General features: G+C 48.2%; 2 protein-coding genes and 1 long non-coding RNA gene across 6 annotated transcripts in view; 2 read left to right on the top strand and 1 right to left on the bottom strand.

Annotated features, from left to right (window-relative positions):
* GART (phosphoribosylglycinamide formyltransferase, phosphoribosylglycinamide synthetase, phosphoribosylaminoimidazole synthetase) overlaps nucleotides 1-11,671 on the bottom strand; it is a 34,829-nt gene extending 23,158 nt beyond the window's left edge. Inside the window, exons 1-4 of one of the 3 annotated variants that reach the window (XM_015618802.2) lie at nucleotides 11,615-11,671; nucleotides 8,181-8,238; nucleotides 7,931-8,001; nucleotides 3,749-3,897 (exon numbers count right to left, since the gene is read on the bottom strand). In XM_015618802.2, the coding sequence (XP_015474288.1) occupies nucleotides 3,749-3,893 (145 nt within the window). In that variant the 5' untranslated portion in view covers nucleotides 3,894-3,897; nucleotides 7,931-8,001; nucleotides 8,181-8,238; nucleotides 11,615-11,671. Of the gene's footprint in view, nucleotides 1-3,748; nucleotides 3,898-6,356; nucleotides 6,456-7,930; nucleotides 8,002-8,180; nucleotides 8,239-11,614 lie in introns of those variants that run through there. The other 2 variants (XM_015618793.2, XM_015618783.2) reach the window with 2 other exon arrangements.
* LOC117245146 lies at nucleotides 10,381-12,824 on the top strand. The gene is made up of 2 exons (XR_004499449.1): nucleotides 10,381-11,035; nucleotides 11,625-12,824. It is a non-coding gene; the product is annotated as an uncharacterized LOC117245146 (long non-coding RNA).
* A 1,362-nt stretch (nucleotides 12,825-14,186) lies between these two features.
* The window catches only part of SON (SON DNA and RNA binding protein), a 36,661-nt gene continuing 34,747 nt past the window's right edge, over nucleotides 14,187-16,100 (top strand). The window contains exons 1-2 of one of the 2 annotated variants that reach the window (XR_001519604.3): nucleotides 14,187-14,342; nucleotides 14,988-15,151. Coding sequence is in view for 1 of the 2 variants with exons in the window: in XM_015618725.3 (XP_015474211.1) it covers nucleotides 14,209-14,342; nucleotides 14,988-15,151 (298 nt within the window). In the remaining variant the exon portion in view is untranslated. The remainder of the gene's footprint in view (nucleotides 14,343-14,987; nucleotides 15,152-16,100) is intronic. The other variant, XM_015618725.3, reaches the window with a different exon arrangement.

Here is a 16,100-nt window from a genome sequence, read left to right as displayed (position 1 = left end):
CAAACCATTCCACAGTTATGTGATTTTAAAATGTTGGTGCCAGGAGGGTGTTGGGGATGAAACAAATGGCTGGTGGTAGAATTCCAACTCATCCTTTTTTCTTTCTGTAGTGCCACCTAAAAGTTGCACTAAACTGAGCCCTTTGAAAGCAAGGGGAAGCAGAACTATTTTTTTTTTTACATTATGGTGAATTTAATTAAGAAGGACACTGTGCTGTCATTATGGCTGAGGGTATGTGGGCTCAGGCTGTTACAACCATTATCTTTCCAAAAACAAACATTCAGTGTGATGACACTTGGAATGCCCCAAACTGTGCAAACAAAAGAAACAACCTCCACCGAAGACAATAATGTCAATCTCATGATACAAAAGTTACGCAAAGACCCTGCAATTCCACGGCTTTTATCATGAATAAATAAAGCCAAGGTCTGCAGAGGATGGAAACACGGATCCAGAGAGCCAGAAAAGAGATGAGGCCAGTGTGGATTGGCTGCTTGTGCAGGGAGGAGACTGCACACACCAGGGCACGGTGCTGGCAAAGGGAGAACACAATCCCAGGATCACCAGGGCTGGAGGAGCCCTTCAGGACCACCCAGTCCCACCCAGCATCACCCCAAAGCCTGTCCCCAAGGGCCACATCCACACTCCTCTGGGACACTCCCAGGGACTCCAAACCTCCCTGGGCAGCTCATCCCAAGGCCTGACCACTCTTGCAGAGAAAAATATTTTCCAGTCTCCAATCTGACCCTTCCCTGGTGTAATTTAGGGCCATTTTCTCTTGTCCTTTCCTTAGGCCATGGAAAAAGACTGGCATTACACCGAGAACTGATGGTCTCCTCCAGCCAAATTCTGGGGAGTGATGAGAGGAAGGAGGTGACAGGACTTTGGTCAGTGCCCACTGTGCTCCCTTACCCTGGATGAATAAATTCATAGAAGCATTGAACCCCAGACTGGTTTAGGCTGGGAGGGACCTCAGAGCCCACCCATTCCCAGCCCTGCCATGGCAGGGCCACCTCCCACTGTCCCAGGAGCTCCCAATGTCCAGCCTGGCCTTGGGCACTGCCAGGGATCCAGGGACAACCCCAGCTGCTCTGGGAATTTTCTTCCCTCCCAGGGAACAATTCCTGCCCACAAAATTTCCTGATTCCACAACAGAATCTACATTTTGGTTATAGGTTTACCCTATTCAAGTGGGGTGGGGGAACACCCAGACAGAACACAAATAAAAATCACTTCCTTGGCACCTCTTTAACTGCCCGGTTATTTTGTGCCACCAACAAAGGCATTTGACATCTGTGTGCAGCTGATGCCAGTTGACTTCTAGCTCACCCACAAGCACAACACACCCGTGCCAGAGCCTCCCCTCTTCCCAGGGAAGGATTCCTCCCCAACATCCCATCCAACCCTGCCCTCGGGCAGTGGGAAGCCATTCCCCCTTGTCTTGGCACTCCAGATACTCCTGCCCCTCTCCAAGCAGGAGAGCCTGGAATTCACCCCAAACTTCTTTGCTGCAGGTTTGATCTCATGATATGAACAGTGAGTGTGGCACAAAATTTACAGGATGGAGAAATGTCCTAAGAACAAACAAGGAGGAACAAATGGTGCTGTTTATCTGTGATTTTAACTTTCCTCCAAGTGCCATCGTTCTTGGGTTGTTGACTGAAAGGGGACATTTCTGTAGCTGTGTTTGACTGCTTGAAACAACAGCTGAACATTCCTTTGGAACCAGACAGGAAAACTCTGCACCAAGGATTTCAAAGGTGGAGCTTAAATTTAAGAGCACAAGTTACACTGAGAGGTAAAATGTGACAGAAGGAGGTGTCAGGATGGTGAAGTCCATTCACAGGCACACTAATGCATTCAGCAAGCCATTGTCTGTACTTCTGCACCAAAACTGCCCTGATAATCCACCTAAATTAAATATAAACCTGTATTTAGGCACCCAACCTAAATCCCACTTTATTGCTGGGAACAATTACCAGCTCACATCAACCACAAAAAACATTTTTTCTTACCTGAGTACAGACTAAGTTTGAAAGATTTAAGGTTATTTATAATTTTCAGCTCACTTTTTCATATTTCAGTAATCACCCAAGACACAGAGCTTCAATCCTAATTAAAGGCAATTCCATGACCATGAAGGGAGGACAAACTTACAGAGCCAAATCTTGATTATAGCAAAAAAAAACAACCCAGAAAGCAGGGAAGGAGATTCCCAGATATCCCAAGTATTGTTTCCCACACAACATAACAGGGCTCACGTGCTGCTGTAAAGCTCTTCCACATTTTCCACCCTGAGTTAAATCAAGGCCCCAGTGACAGCACTGGAATTCCTGAACAGGTGAGACAAATTCTTTCCTTAGAAACCCACACAAGTCAAACTCTTCATAAATTCTAGGTTCTTCCTAGGGTGGTGAAGATTTCTCTCCCAAAGCACAGGTGAGTCCATCTACAGAACAAAACCATTTATTCCACATGGGAGAGATTTCATGGGCCTGGCTTGAGATCAAGCATTTTCCACCTATTGGTGCAGAGTTTTTAATGGGATGAAAGAGAGAAAAAAACAGAGGGGAGTTCAAAAAGGCACAGCTTGAAAAAAAATGCTGGAATTCCCATTCCACAGGCCCTGCAGCCTGGCACTGAACCCATTGAGCACAAGGGTAAAGGTTTTTTTTTTTATTTTCTGGTCTTGTTAAGCTCTTCAGAGGCCAAACAGAGCAAAAAACTGGAGTGAGGAGAAGCTCACTCATGATGCTGTGACTGGTCAAAGAAATGATGGACCAAGTTGTTTCAAAAGCCTGTAATTAAGCATTCCAATGGAATTCTATTCAATAATTACCTGCTGTACAAGAACCTGGCAGCACTCACGTTTCCCCATGAGACAGCAACACACAAAGCTACTCCCACACAAGTGCAGAAAATGGATGTGTCTGATCCACATTCACATGCACCCTGTGTTAACTTGAATTCCACACCTTATCACATGTTCCAAAGGGAAAACTGAAGTCTCAGGCGAGTTAAAGCCCCTAAATCAGGATCTGTTCTGGAAAGGACACAGGAATCTCTGTGGTCTGCACTGATTCCCTGCTTGCCAGCACCTCAGACCACGCTTTTTTGAAATGCAGCTCAAAATTCTGGATGTTCAATTTGCAACATCTGAAGTTTGATTTCTCCAAATTAATAACTATGGAAAGTTTCAATTGCAGCAAGTCAGAGCTTAATATGTTAAAGAGCTCCAACCCAGCAGTCAGTACACAGAGAAACATTTGAAGGTAACCTTGATTTCTTAAGGTCACCAAGACAAAGGAATGAATTTATGTTCACAGTGACAAAGTGTCCTTGTCACAGGTTGTGGGGATCATGGGGTTTCAACACACTTCTGAGAGCACAAGAGGGAATTTAGGTGGCAGCCACAGCAATTATCCTGAGCTGGATTCCCAGAGGAACAGCTCTGGCTGAATCCTCCAAACCCAAACCTAAAGAATGAGATTTCACAGCTGAGATCTTATAAAATTAATTACACAACTTACACAAGGCTTTGCTCAGGTTTTGTTTTTTTTTTTTTCCTCTTAACTGCATCTAAAATCTATTTCATATGCCCAAAACCTTGAAAAATAGTAATCCATCATCATCATCATTATTTCATTATCATTATCATCCTTTCACACTACCAGCTGTGGTTTCAGCTCACTCAGCAACATCTCGGTTGAATTATCAAATTTAAAAATGTTTTTTTTTCTGGTTTTACCTGAATTGGAGATTTTCCCGTTGTCAGCTGTCCCTGCATTTCCTGGAGCCACAAACACGTGTTTGACCTGCGGGGACTGGGCCAACTTCCAGGCCAGGGCGTGTTCCCTGCCCCCGCTGCCGATCACCAGCACCCGCTCAGCCATGGCCCTGCAGGAAAGCAGGACAAAGGAAAACAGCTGGAATTAGCTGGGGAAAGTGGGGAAAGCAGGAGCTTCAGGGACCATGAAGTGCTGGAGAACTTCATCAGATGTGATACACATTAAACCTCCAAGGCTGAACTGCCCCAGAGCACGGCAGGAACCTGACAGGAAAACTGTCCTGGGTTTGATTGGAAATTGCTCCCACTTATACAGAAAACTGGGATAGAGGAAAAACCCTGATGTGTAACCAGGCTGGGATTTGCAACCCAGAGAACCACAGACTCCCTGAAGGGTTTGAGTTGGAAGGGGTCTTAAAGCCCATCCAGAGCCACCCCTGCCATGGAAGGGACACCTTCCACTGTCCCAGGCTGCTCCAAGCCCCAGTGTCCAGCCTGGCCTGGGACAGGGATAGGGAGTCCACAGCTTCTCTGAGCAACATTTCCTTGGAGAATCCAAACCTGCAAAGGTCAAACCCCTTCTAATGCAGTCACTGTATGAACACAGAGTGTTTGGAGCTGGATGGGGCCATTCAGGAGATTTTAGAGGCAATGACTGAAAAGCTCTGAACACCTAATGGAAAGGAAAGGCTTCAAGCAATGAGACAAGGAAGTAACTTCCAGCTCTGGCTTTCCTTGGAGAGAACAACCACAAGGCCAGCAGCAGGTGGAATTAATAAAGGAGTTCACTCAGATGAGGTAGTATGGGGTATCCACTCCACTGTCCCATTCCAGTGAGGTTTGGAAAAGCACAGGGACATTCTGCTGGCCAGTGGGTGCAGGGATAACCACGTCATTGCCTGGGTGTGCACACACAACTCACGCACGTGGGGCTCACAGCAAAAGTACAACATGTTCCCTGAGCTGCTCTCTGAGATTTACTGCTCTGTGCACTCTCCACGTATTTACTGATGGAAGAGTTCACTTGCAATGACAAAATCCACTAGAATTCAGAAAACAGTAAAGAAAAAAAGGAAAGAGGATGTAATGTATAAACTGGTTATGCATGTCCTTATTGGAGCTAAAATGATAGTTTGGGTTGGGCTAGGCTGGGTTGGGTTGGAGGGACCTTAAAGCTCACCCATTTCCAACCCCCCAGCCATGGCAGGGACACCTCCCAGTGTCCCAGGAGCTCCCAATGTCCAGCCTGGCCTTGGGCACTGCCAGGGATCCAGGGGCAGCCCCAGCTGCTCTGGCAATTCCATCCCAGCCCCTGCCCACCCTGCCAGGGAACAATCCCTGCCCAAGATCCCATCAAATCCTACTCTGAAGCCATTCCCTGGCTCCTGGCCCTGCAGCCCTTGGCCCCAGTCCCTCTCCAGCTCTCCTGAAGCCCCTTCAGGCCCTGCAAGGGGCTCTGAGCTCTCCCTGGAGCTTCTCCTCTCTCCAGCTGAGCACCCCCAGCTCTCCCAGCCTGGCTCCAGAGAAGAGGCTGTAGGGAATCACCTCCCACTCTCCCTGTGCTGAGGGGAGGAACAGAGCCCAGAGAAGAGTTGAGGACAGAAAGCCAGGAGTGTCCCTGATGTAATCCCAGCACACGCAACACACATCAGGGTCACCCTCTTCACACAGCCGGTCACTGACCCGCACGTGTCCAGTGCCCCAGGTGAGCCCAGAGCCCCCCCTTCTGCAGGACAAGAGAGGATGACAACACAAAATGTATCTTGGAAAGGGAAAAAACCCAAAACAAAACCCAGAAGATTTCTAAGGGAAAGCAAAAATGATCCAAAGCAGACTTTCAGATAAGGCAGGGATGTGCCTTTCCCTCACATCAGCTGCTACAGCTTGACTTGACTAAAGCTGCCCTGATGAAGCAAAATATCTGGATTAGGCAAAACATCCTGACAGAATAAAGTCCAAAATAAATGTGGATAGAAGGATAAAACACAGAAAATTAACTCTGAGTGGTTTGCTATCAACTAAACACACCAGAATTAACATTTAATGGTAGTTTCATGCTGGGAAAGACCAATTGGTTTCTAATCCAGCCTAAAGCCAAATATTGCAATGTTACAGACATATTTTAAGTATAAAACTCTATGATTACTTGCAATAAAAAAGCTCAGGTCAGGCTAAAAATTGTAAGTTATGGTGCAGCTGTTTGGGAAATCACATTATGCTCAACTCTTTCATATTACAACTCAAGCAAGAAGAAAAGAATGAGGGATACAACAAAGGGGTGAATTAGAGACAGCAATATCACAGTAAGGTGGAAGAACATTTATCACACAGCAGGCAGCTGTCTCCTCGAGACACTGCCAGAGGTGTCCAGAGCCACTGGGCCTTAAACAGTATTTTTTAAGGCAAATGTTATCAATAATCAGTTGAACTATACACATCATTGTTTTCTGAAAAAAAAAAAGATTTAAAACTTTAAACTTTTAAAATGTTAAAAAAATTAAATTAAAAAATTTAATTACATTAAAACTTTACCCCAGGATGATTTAAACCCAAGAGAGCCCCTACTCACTCTGTGCTATGTGTACCAGGCTGAGGAGAGCAGGACTCAGGAGCTCAGAGGCACAAAGAGAGCAGAGATTGGCAGCCCCTGGTTAAATTGTCCCTGCCCCAACATTCCCGCCCCACTGATGACCCCACAGCCAGCCAATGGTCAGGGAACTCCAGCTGGGAACAGGGGACAGAAGCTTCCCTACAATTGCTGGAGGAGTGAGGCAAAAACAGTGCAGGACAGGAGAAGCCCATCCTGTTGTTTCTAAACAGCAAAATAAATTCTACCCCATCCCAGGTATTTTTTTTTCCTCAGTTAAAAACTGTTTATTAATCAGCTTGTGAACATTCTCTTTATATATAAAAATCCGGATCTACAGTTTTGCAATAAAAATTAGTCTATGTAATCAACAGTGTGATAAATAAGGGGTATGATGCAAATTATCATGGAATGGTTTGGGTTGGGAGAGACCTCAAAGCCCAGCCCAGCCATGGCAGGAACACCAGATGCTCCCAATGTCCAGCCTGGCCTTGGGCACTGTCAGGGATCCAGGGGCAGCCCCAGCTGCTCTGGCAATTCCATCCCAGCCCCTGCCCACCCTGCCAGGGAACAATTCCTGCCCAAGATCCCATCCAGCCCTGCTCTCCTCCAGCTTAAGGCCCTTAAGAAATTCACACTCCACTAAGCCTTCACTGGTGATGAGCACAGCCTGAAGACCCAGTGACACTGTGGCCACCTCAAGGGACTCACCACGATGGCAACTCACTCAGAGTCACCTCCTTTTCCTCCCTGAGGCAGCATGCTCTGGTACTACTGTCAGCTGAAAGAATTCATCACATACAGGACAAAGCTTTCTATGGGAGCAGTAAATAAAACAAGGCATGCCTGATATTGTTAATCACTTGATATCAAAATGTGAGTGAAAATTAAGTTTCACACATTTGTTTTGAAGCTCAGTGTTATTTGTGCATCCCACTATGGTATCCTAGCAACTTTTATTTAGGAATGTGGCTTGAGAAGAACTTGTGGTGGCAGTGCCAGTTTAGGAAGGCTCAGATGTAGCCATGGCAGCCTCTGTTTTACACTGACACTCAAAATGTCATGGAGGCCCCTCTGCTGCCCAGCAGCACCTCACTTCAAAAATAAAGATCCCAAGAGGCAACATTCCTTTTTATTTTTGTCACTGATCCAGTAGTCAAAAAATTTGTTCTCAAAAGACCTAAAGCAAATCACAAGGTAGATATTTACTCTGTGAGGATTATCACACCCCCAGGCATTTTGGAAACAACATGTGAAATCCCTAAAGATTCCAAACCACGGGATGTCATTACCTTCTGCAACCATTGTCTGCTTTGGTAAAGAAGGAGGAGATGTTTGTTTGAAAGATGTTTTAAAATGAAGATAAGAGACATTTCAGGAGAGGGTCTGTTGTTAGATCCTTATATGAAGTGAGAAGAGGAAAGAAGAAATGAGTTAATCACTCAGTGTATCCGGGGGAGAGGAGGCAAGGACAGAGTGAAGACAAGGAGATTCCCAGAGCTTATCCCCGAGGATGCCAGGACAAAGTCAGCAAGGAGGAGCATCAGCCTGGAGACCTTTATCCTCGCTGCAGGAAGGCAGCTGGGGCTCACCAGAAAACCAGGGAACTCTTCCTCGTGACCAGGGCCTGTGGAGAAGAGAAAATCAAGTGAGGGAGGCAAACCCCACAGTCCTGAGAGCTTTTCCCATCCTGATTCTTGCACAGGGAGGCTCCAAACACAGGGAGCAGTGACAGGAGGCTACTCAGGTGCTGTCCTTCCCCTGTCCCTTCCTGGGGACAGGAGCCACTGACCTTCCCAAACTTACCCTGTGCACACACCTGGGGGTTACACTCAGCTCCTTGGCTGCATTTATGAACAAAACTCTGTAAGAAAACATAAACTGTTTAAGCAATTTATTCTCCAGTGTGATGCAAGATATCCAAATATTCAATCTGTGTGGAGTATTTTAATAAGGCAGTGCCTTATCACCTCACCTCAAACTACAGCAGGAAAGATGCAACTACAATCAGATCTCTGCACTCCAGCACAAACAGCAAAGGCTCTGACTGAAGCTCACTTCAGTCAGTTTATTTTTTTTTCTTTTTAATTAAGCTCCAGTGCTGTTGGTTTCCTCTGTGCCCCTCTGTATATTTGATTCCCAACACTGGGATTCAGGAAAACTGATGCAGGCATTTCAGTTTCTTTAGATCAAAGACGTGGTCCTTGCCCAGAGTGTCTTAATTCAGGGCCAGCTTTGGATGGGGTTTGGAGCAACCTGGCCTAGTGGAGAGTGTCCCTCAGCAGAGCAAGGAGCTGGAACTGGATGAGCTCTGAGGTCCCTTCCAACCCAAACCAGCCTGGGATGCAATGAACTCCTACCCTTCCTAGAGCTGAGTCTGAAAAAGTGCCCAGCAGTGACAGCACTTTCCCAAACACTGCAGCCCCAAGCTCAGTGTCACTGTGAAGGTTCAAATCCACAACCCCCAGCCTCTGGAGAGGAGCTCTCATCACTTGGCTTTGGACTAAAGGACAAGGTTCATTCCTCCTCTTGCAGTCAGGCAGCAGAAGAAAAAAATGAATTCTCTCAGGAGACAGGAAAAAGCCCAAATTGGGAATGCTGGCAGTTCCCACCCTACTGAGGGCTGTGTGTTTCTGACCCCAGCAGTCTGAGCTGTTTATGAGTTTCAGGGTTTTTTTCATAGACTTGTTACGGGATAAAAAAGTCAACACAAGGGATTGGAGAGGAAGCCAAAACTTGCAACTTCCCCCTCCCGATTTCAAACTTGAAACTTTCTCATCTGAACTTCAATTCCCTCCTATGGGATCCAAATTCTCATCCTTCACTCTGCTCCCAAACTCACCCACAGCCAGGCTGGGTGGCCCCAAACCCGTGAGCTGAACCAGCTCTTGTGCTCTCTGAACTAACCCATGGTTTGAGTCTCTCCTTAGGAGCCCACTGCACATTCTGAGCGCTCCCAGAGCTCGGCACACAGCAGGGGAGCTCCGAGCCGGCCTTCCCAGGGAATCTCTGCCAGCTGCTGGCCCCCGTTCAGGCTCGGGATGCGCAAGCTGCAGGTTCAGCGACTGCAGGTGCACACGGGGCTGAGCTGCCCATGCCTGGGGCAGCTCCCCATTGGTCCCACCAACCTCTCCCCCTCCAGGCTCTCCTCTCCTCTCCCTCCTGCCTGTGCCAAGGGAGTGTGGTCACTCGGATCAGGAAAACAATGCTGGAAAGCTGACACCACGATGGTAACCAGTGCAGCACAGTAAACATGTCTGTATGGATATATAAAGGAAACACTCCCAGCTTAGCGAGCTGAGCTAACTCCCTGAGGGATGAAGGATCACTACAGCGAGGACAAGGGAAGCAGCAGCACAAGGCAGCCAGGGAGGGTGAAGAGAGCAAGCCCAGCTGTGCCCTTGGATCATCCCGATGGATGGAGTGACCAGGACACACTCGGTGGCTGCAAGTTTGCATTTCCATTCCCACCTCCTGCTCCAGCCTGCTCCTTGTCCCAGGGAGAGACACACCAGGAAACCAGGGGCTGGGGAGGGGAAGACATCCACCTCTCCCTGCATTTTTGTCCTGTGTGGCTCCGTTTCCAGAGGGAATTCACTGTGCCAAGTGTGCAGGCAGCTCTGAAGCACAACAAAAAACAGCCATGGCAACCAAATCTGCAAAATGGCCAGAATCTTATGAGGGAATTGCAAGTTTAGGCTGGGGCAGGATTAGGCTCATCCAGATGGAAAAAAAAAACAGCCTTAAAAAACTTTTCACTTCCTCAGGCTTCAATACCTGAAGAGCTGCTTAAGTAGCTTAGAGGCTTCCAAAATCTGGTGGCAATTATGATTTTCAGTTAGAGCTTTGGGTTAAATAAGCTTTTTTATGCTCATGTGTTCTATTTAGAAAAAAATCTTATCTCTCACCTGGCTATATATAATATGAAAGTTTTGGGTTGGAAGGGAGTTTAAAGATCATCTTCTTTCACCTCCTGTCATTCAGTGTGGTGTAGAAAACAAAATAGAAGAAAAGTCATTATATGTATCTTTCATGTTCCAAGCTGAAGCTCTGCAAGACAGGCCCCTTGTGTCCAGGTATGATTCTCCAAACAGCTGGATTTGGCATTTTTCTAGGGAAAACATTCCCTCAAGATTTGCTGCTAAAAATAAATAAGATCATAAACTTTTACAACCACCCCCATAGTACTAAATTTGACACCTCAAGCAATGTAGGATGCTGGAAGTGCTCAGTGTTTTGTACCATAACAAGGGGGAGAAATACCCTTGAAATGCACTTTCCGTGTTACCCTTTCAGCTATATACACAAAATAGAGGCATAAGTATTAACTCTGCTCATTAATTCCAATATCTACTGGATAAATTTAAAGAATGCTTAAAAAGCTGGTAAGCCCCCAACTTTGCAAACAGCAGGGAAAGAATCCAAGTGAATCAAAGTCCAAAACCAGGGAGGTTGGAAGTTGAATATTTACTTCAAGCAAATATTTCACCACTTTGGCTGTGAAGGCCAAGCCGTGAGGGGATTGCTATGAGGGCCAAGCTGTGATGGGGATGCCGTGAGGGCCATGCCGGGAGAGGATCTGCCAAGAAGGGGATGCCATGAGGGCCATGCCATGAGAGGATCTGCCATGAAGGGGATGCCGTGAGGGCCATACCCTGAGGGTACTGCTATGGGGGTTATGCTGTGAGGCCAAGCCATGAGGGGACTGCAATGAGGAGATTGCCACGAGGGGATCGCTGTGAGGGGATTGCCATGAGGGTCAAGCCTTGAGGGCATCTGCTCTGAAAGCGATGCCGTGAGGGCCATGCCCTGAGGCTACTGCCATGAGGGCTATGCTGTGAGGCCATGCCATGAGGGGACTGCCATGAGGGGACTGCCATGAGGGGACTGCCGTGAGGGGGGTGCCGTGAGGGTCAAGCCCTGAGGGTACTGTATGAGGGCTATGCTGTGAGGGCCAAGCCATGAGGGCATTGCCAAGAGGGGATCGCCACGAGAGCCAAGCCATGACAGGGATGCCATGAGGGGGGTGCCGCGAGGGCCATGCCGTGAAGGAATTTGCCCTGAAGAGCGGGGATGCCGTGAGGGCTGCCCCGCCATGTTACGGCGCGGGCACGGGAGCACATGGCCCCGAACCGCCCCCGCGCCCCCAGCCCGGCCCGGGCAGCGCGGGGGGCACCGGCAGCCACACACCCCGAGCGAGCCGCGGCCCTGCGGTGTTCCAGCGCGGTTCGGTGACTTACTGTGCTCCAGGGGGGGATTCGAGAGCGGGAAGGATCCTCCGCCACAGACGGAACTACAGCACCCAGCGAGCATCGCGGCACCGGCGCGGGAGGAGGGACGAGAGCGTGTCAGCAATGTCGCGACAGGGACACCCGGAGTTCCCTTTGGCACAGAAATTCCTCAAGTCTAGGAATATGAGGCGGGTGGGGAAAGGGGGAGAGGCGGCCGAAAGACTTTAGGGATGAGTAGGTTGTTGTTATTTTATGCGTCAGGCAGTTGCCTCAGGGGCTGACGGTGGTGGTCTGTGAGGGCTGTGCAAAGGTGGATTTTGTCTCTACATCCCTTGAAATACCACATAGGAGCAACTCCTTAGTTTGTCCCACATTTGAACTTTCTGCTCTATGAAACCAAAAAGTATTGGGCAACGTTTAGTCTAATTTAGCATTACAATTGTGCTACAATACTATTAATAAAACAAGATTTGAACCACAGTTTTCCTCCCTTCAATTGCTGTAATGTGAAAACATCACTGTTTGTAAAATACCTTAGGAAATAAGGCTTAATGTTATTTCTTTGCATATTTAAGCACACCCCAGACTCCTTTGAAAAGAAAGAGTTGCATGAAGAAACGCTCTAAGCATTGATGATCGTAGCAGAACTATTATTACTAAAGTCTTACAATGTTACTAATTGGACATTAACCAGCAACAATCACTGGTCTTGACAAGATGAAAGTGAAAAATTTAATTAATCTGAAAACTACCTGACACTGAAACCAAATAAAATAATTTAAATAAAAGGAAGTTTATTCAGCAAGCAGAGACAGCAAGAACAGTTATTTTTCATGTAGGGCTGTGGATCCTCAAAAAAAGGGACTTTTTGTAATTATCACGTTAGTTTTGTTTATAAGGAGTCAGAGGGAAACATGCAGCAGACATTAAAGTCCTCTGACTTTTTTTGGGGCACCTTTCTTCATGTTTTTGACATGCCTGGTCGAGACAAGGCCATTTGCATCAGCTGAATCCAAATATGTCTGAAATTGTTCAAGTGAAACATTTTAAGTCTTTACTTTGATATCAAATATGACATAGTGTTCTACCAGAAAATAACATATATTAATCTGAGCATGGCATGAACCAGGTATAAGGACCTCTTAACTGTAACTACTTTATACTTAAAATGGAATAAATCAAGTGTGACATAAAAGTAAGCAAGTTGATCCAAGTCTCTGATTAATTTTTTCCTTCAAACTCAATATTAAGCCAGATCAGCAGGACATAGTGAAGAATGATGCCGCTTTTAAGGGGTCTTGCAAATGGTTATTAAATAATATTGTTAAAAAATTTTAGGCCCCAGCAGTAATTAAAGAGTTTTACTTGGGTTTTCATAGAATCCCAGGATGGCTTAAAGACCGTGTAGTGATTACCATAAGCAAGGATGCCACCCACCAGATCGGGTTTGGAAGTATTTTAAATTTATTTCAGGTCAACTAACTCCCCTAAGTTACCACTACAGAAACTGTGTGCGGGGAGTCTTCCAGCCGCAGGAATATTCGATTTTACAGCCTGTTTGAACACCCATATAATTAAAATTTGATTTGATTAAGGCATCAGGGGCAGCACTGAGGGGGTCCCTAGGGTGGCTGTACTCTGGACAAACTCATTTCGGCGCGTTCCATCACCGCTAGAAAAGCTCCGGCTTTCCAGACGGGCAAAAGGCGCACTTTATTTATCCACCTCCCTTTGGTTTTCCCTCTTTGTTCCTTTAATTTTCGCGGCCCCGCCGCCAGCCCCCGGAGCACATGTGCGTGTCACCGCCGGGCGGAGGGGGAGGGAGGGAGCGCGGGCGGGCGCCTCTCGCATGGAGCCGGGGCTGAGGGCCCCGTGGTGATGCAGCAGCAGCAGCAGCACCGCCCGTGTGCGGGCAGGGCCCCCTGAGAGTCGCCGCCCGCCCGGAGCACACGCGGGGCTCGGCCCCGCTCCATGGGCACCGATGGAATCGCTCCCGATCGCACCCGCCGGCGCCGCGCCTCAGCCCGCCATGGCCTCAGCCGGGTAAGCAGCGGCCGCCGCGGGGACTCCAGCGGCGCCGGGGAAGGGTGGGCGGGAGCGCGGGGGGACCGCACCGGCGGGCACGGCCGTCGTGGTGCCTTTTCCTGCCCTCCGCGAGGCCGCGGGGGCTCGGACGCGGCGTACGGGGCGCGAGAGGGGCCGCGAGCGGTGGCGGCGGCGGGGCGGTGTGTCTGCCTGGGGAAAGGGTCTGCGCAAGGCGGCGGTGTGGGCGCGGGGCGCCGGGGACTGGTTTAATGCTTTCACCGGGCCACGGGGACACGCTCGGGGCTGCTCTGCCGGCGGCCGCGGCGGCAGGCGCGGAGTGCGGGGGGGGTGGCGGGAGCGCCACAACATGGCGGCGGCGGCTGAGGGGACACGAGACCTTCCTCCCCCCCGCCGGAACCCGCCGCTGCTCTATGGCCCGTGCGCCGCGCTAGAGCGGCCGCTCGCAGCCACACGCCGCTTCGGCCAATGGCGAGAGGGCTTACAGCGAACGCAGCCAATCGCCAGGGGGTTTGCTGCGGGGACGTCAGTGCGCGCCCCGGGCCGCGGTGCACTGTGGGATGTTGGAGGCCTCGCGTCGGGGCAGGAAGGAAGGGGGGGGTGTCATGGCGACGAATATCGAGCAGATCCTTCGGTCCTTTGTGGTCAGCAAATTCCGGGAGATCCAGGAGGAGCAGCAGCAGCAGCACGGCGGGTAACGGGGCGGTGGGGAACGGCGGGGAAGAGCGCGGGGCGGAGAGAGACGGGCCGCGGCCTGAGGGTCGAGTCGGCGGCAACATGGCGGGGCCGGGGGGGTCGCGGCCGTGAGGGCGCCCTGAGGGAGACACAGCCCTGGGGCCAAGAGAAGACGGTGGGGGGAAGTGCCCACCCGCTCTCCCCCCGGTTTCGGTGCTGTCCTTAAGTCGGGGCAGGCACCTGTATGGTTTGTCTTATTTACGGCTAAATTCGCCGAGTTTATCTCGTAAAAGAAGGAAAACCTTGGAAAGAGCATGGAAAAGCTGAAAGAGGGCTCATTGTGTGTATTTATTTGGTGGAGGAAACCCCTAAAAAGTAGTACGAGCACGGGGATGTGGCACATTCCAGAATGTGTTTTTTTTTTCCCTTGCGTCTCAACCGTAGCAGTCACAGAGTGTCCGGGCTGAATAAGTGAAAATTAATCCAAAGGCAGACTTTTCCCTAAGAACACGGCTTCTTCAGGAGGCTGGAATTCTGGTCTGAAGGGCTGGATATAATAAATGTATGTGAATGACAAAAAATATCCAAAAAACTGTTGAAAAACACTTGTATTAAGTTGGGGTTTTTTTGTTCGTTTGTTTTGTTTTGTTTTGTTTTTGGTTAGTGCAAAGGTGGAAGGCCAGCCCAATGGTGACACGATCCCAGCTGAGCAAGCTGGGCCTTCCGAAGCCTCTGGAGCTGCTGGGAGTTGTCAGAGTGATCAGATAGTGCAGAAAATAGAGGAAGTGCTCTCCGGAGCCCTCGGGACAGAGCTGCAGTGCAACCCAGGTAATAAAACTCCCTTTGGCACATCTGTGCTTGGTAAGAAGGTTGTGACTGTGTCTAAAATCAGTTTTCTAGAGGTGAAAATGTGCTTCTTGGAGCTGCTCCTCTGACAAGTTGTGTGTTTGCTGTGAAATGGTTAAATATTTTCTCTGCTGTGATTTTACATCCAGAGGTGGCCAGAGAAATATATAATTTAAAAAATTGGGCTGGTTATTGTATGTAAGCATTGGTATGGGGAAAAGGTGGAGTTTTTTCTTTCCACTTCTGAAACATAAATATTTTCCATATGTGTACATATATATATGTTTATATAATTCTGTATAGACAATATGGAATTATATTCTATATCTGTAGAATATGGTTCTATATTGTCTATAAATTTTGTATTATTTTATAGCTATCTGTTCCACTGAGCTGTTCTTAGTACCAAAGCTGATAGAAGCAGACTGTGCTTTGGGTTGGTTTTCAGGATTATTTTGAAAGAACATTTATTACAAAACAGATCTGTGATGAACTTTTTCAGTCCAAAGATGATTTGCTGTTTTAAGGTACAGGCACTTACAGTGCAGTCTTGCAAAGGTTAAGGCATTTTGATGTGTCAATCTCGGATCTTGAATAAATTACTAGATTTTTTTTTTTAATGCTAAAAAAGTCACATCTGAGTGTCCCCTCTTGTGGGACTGGTCCTTGCTGTAAAATTTCTGACTATGGAGGGCTGGTGAGGTGATGAAGGCTGTAATTACAGCATTTCTCACTTTCTGGAGTTGAAACACAGGTGACTGCAGTGTGCTGGGTGAGCACAGTTCCAGAGGCAGCACAGAAAACTGTTAATTTCAGAGGTTCTGCTTGCAGGAGTTTAGGATTGCTTTGGGCTTTTTTTTGCTCAGTGGTACCTTGAGCATTTTCAAATTTTTTGTTTGTGGTGTGCAAGCAGCACTTCAAGCTGATGTGG

The sequence above is a fragment of the Parus major genome, chromosome 1, assembly GCF_001522545.3.
Source record: "Parus major isolate Abel chromosome 1, Parus_major1.1, whole genome shotgun sequence".
NCBI lineage: Eukaryota > Metazoa > Chordata > Aves > Passeriformes > Paridae > Parus > Parus major.
The sequence above is the reverse complement of the archived record's forward strand: the minus strand, read 5'-3'. Positions and strand labels throughout refer to the sequence as shown.